Source organism: Palaemon carinicauda, unplaced genomic scaffold, assembly GCF_036898095.1.
Source record: "Palaemon carinicauda isolate YSFRI2023 unplaced genomic scaffold, ASM3689809v2 scaffold1128, whole genome shotgun sequence".
NCBI classification, from domain to species: domain Eukaryota; kingdom Metazoa; phylum Arthropoda; class Malacostraca; order Decapoda; family Palaemonidae; genus Palaemon; species Palaemon carinicauda.
In genome coordinates, this window is record NW_027168625.1 from 16,516 (window position 1) to 17,500 (window position 985).

Genomic DNA, 985 nt, shown 5'->3' on the forward strand with positions numbered 1-985 from the left:
CTTCTCTACTCTTCCCTTCCCTTCCCTTCCCTTCTCTTCTTTTCTCTCCTCTTCTTTCCTCTTCTCTTCTCTTCTTTCCACTTCTCTACTCTTCCCTTTCCTTCTCTTCTCTCTCTCTCTCTCTCTCTCTCTCTCTCTCTCTCTCTCTCTCTCTCTCCTCCCTTCATCTTCTTCTTGAAGATCGTGGGAAGCGCCTATCTCCTTAAAGCATCTTTTAGATTGAATCCGTAGCTTGGCTCTCGCCGACGCCCTAATGTAAACAGAGATATGGCGATGGAAAACAGTTTTGCGGGCTACTGGTATTCGATGAAGTTACGATAGTGGGTTAGTTTCTGTATCTGGGGGGTGGGCTAGGCCCCCCCCCCCTCCTTCCACGTCCCCAAGTCCGTTTAACTGTCCATCTCAATCTATCAGGCTATCTGTGGGTGTGGGATAAGATCTAGGGGTTTGGCTGGGGAAGGGGTATGGCTAGGGGAAGGGGATGGTTGTGGGAGGGGATGGCTGGGGGAGGGGTATGGCCGGGGGTTCGGATGGCTGTGGGAGGGGTATGGCTTGGGGAGGGGTATGGCTCTGGGAGGGGTATGGCTGTTGGAGGGGTATGTCTGGGGGAGGGGTATGGCTGGGGGAGAGGTATGGCTGTGGGGAGGGGTATGGCTGCGGTAGGGGTATGGCTGGGGGTGGGGTATGTCTGAGGAAGGGGATGGCTGTACGAGGGGGTTGGCTTGGGGAGGGGGTTGGCTTGGGAGGTGTATGGCTGGGGGAGGGGTATGGCTTGGGAAGGGGTACGGCTGGGGGAGGGGTATGGCTTTGGAAGGGGTATTCCTGGGGGTGGGGTATGGCTAATCCTCCTAGGGGTATGGCTGGGGTTGGGGAGTGGTATGGCTGGGGTTGAGGAGGGGTATGGCTGGGCGAGGGGTAGGGCTGTGGGAGGGGTATGGCTGGGGTAGGGTTTTGACTGGGGAAGGGGTATGGCTAGGGGGGTATA

General features: G+C 57.1%; 1 protein-coding gene across 1 annotated transcript in view; it reads right to left on the reverse strand.

Moving 5' to 3' along the window:
- Positions 1 to 468: 468 nt before the first annotated feature.
- LOC137635311 (uncharacterized) overlaps positions 469 to 985 on the reverse strand; it is an 11,599-nt gene continuing 11,082 nt past the window's right edge. Inside the window, exon 2 of the mRNA XM_068367781.1 lies at positions 469 to 921. Within this exon, the coding sequence (XP_068223882.1) occupies positions 469 to 921 (453 nt within the window). The remainder of the gene's footprint in view (positions 922 to 985) is intronic.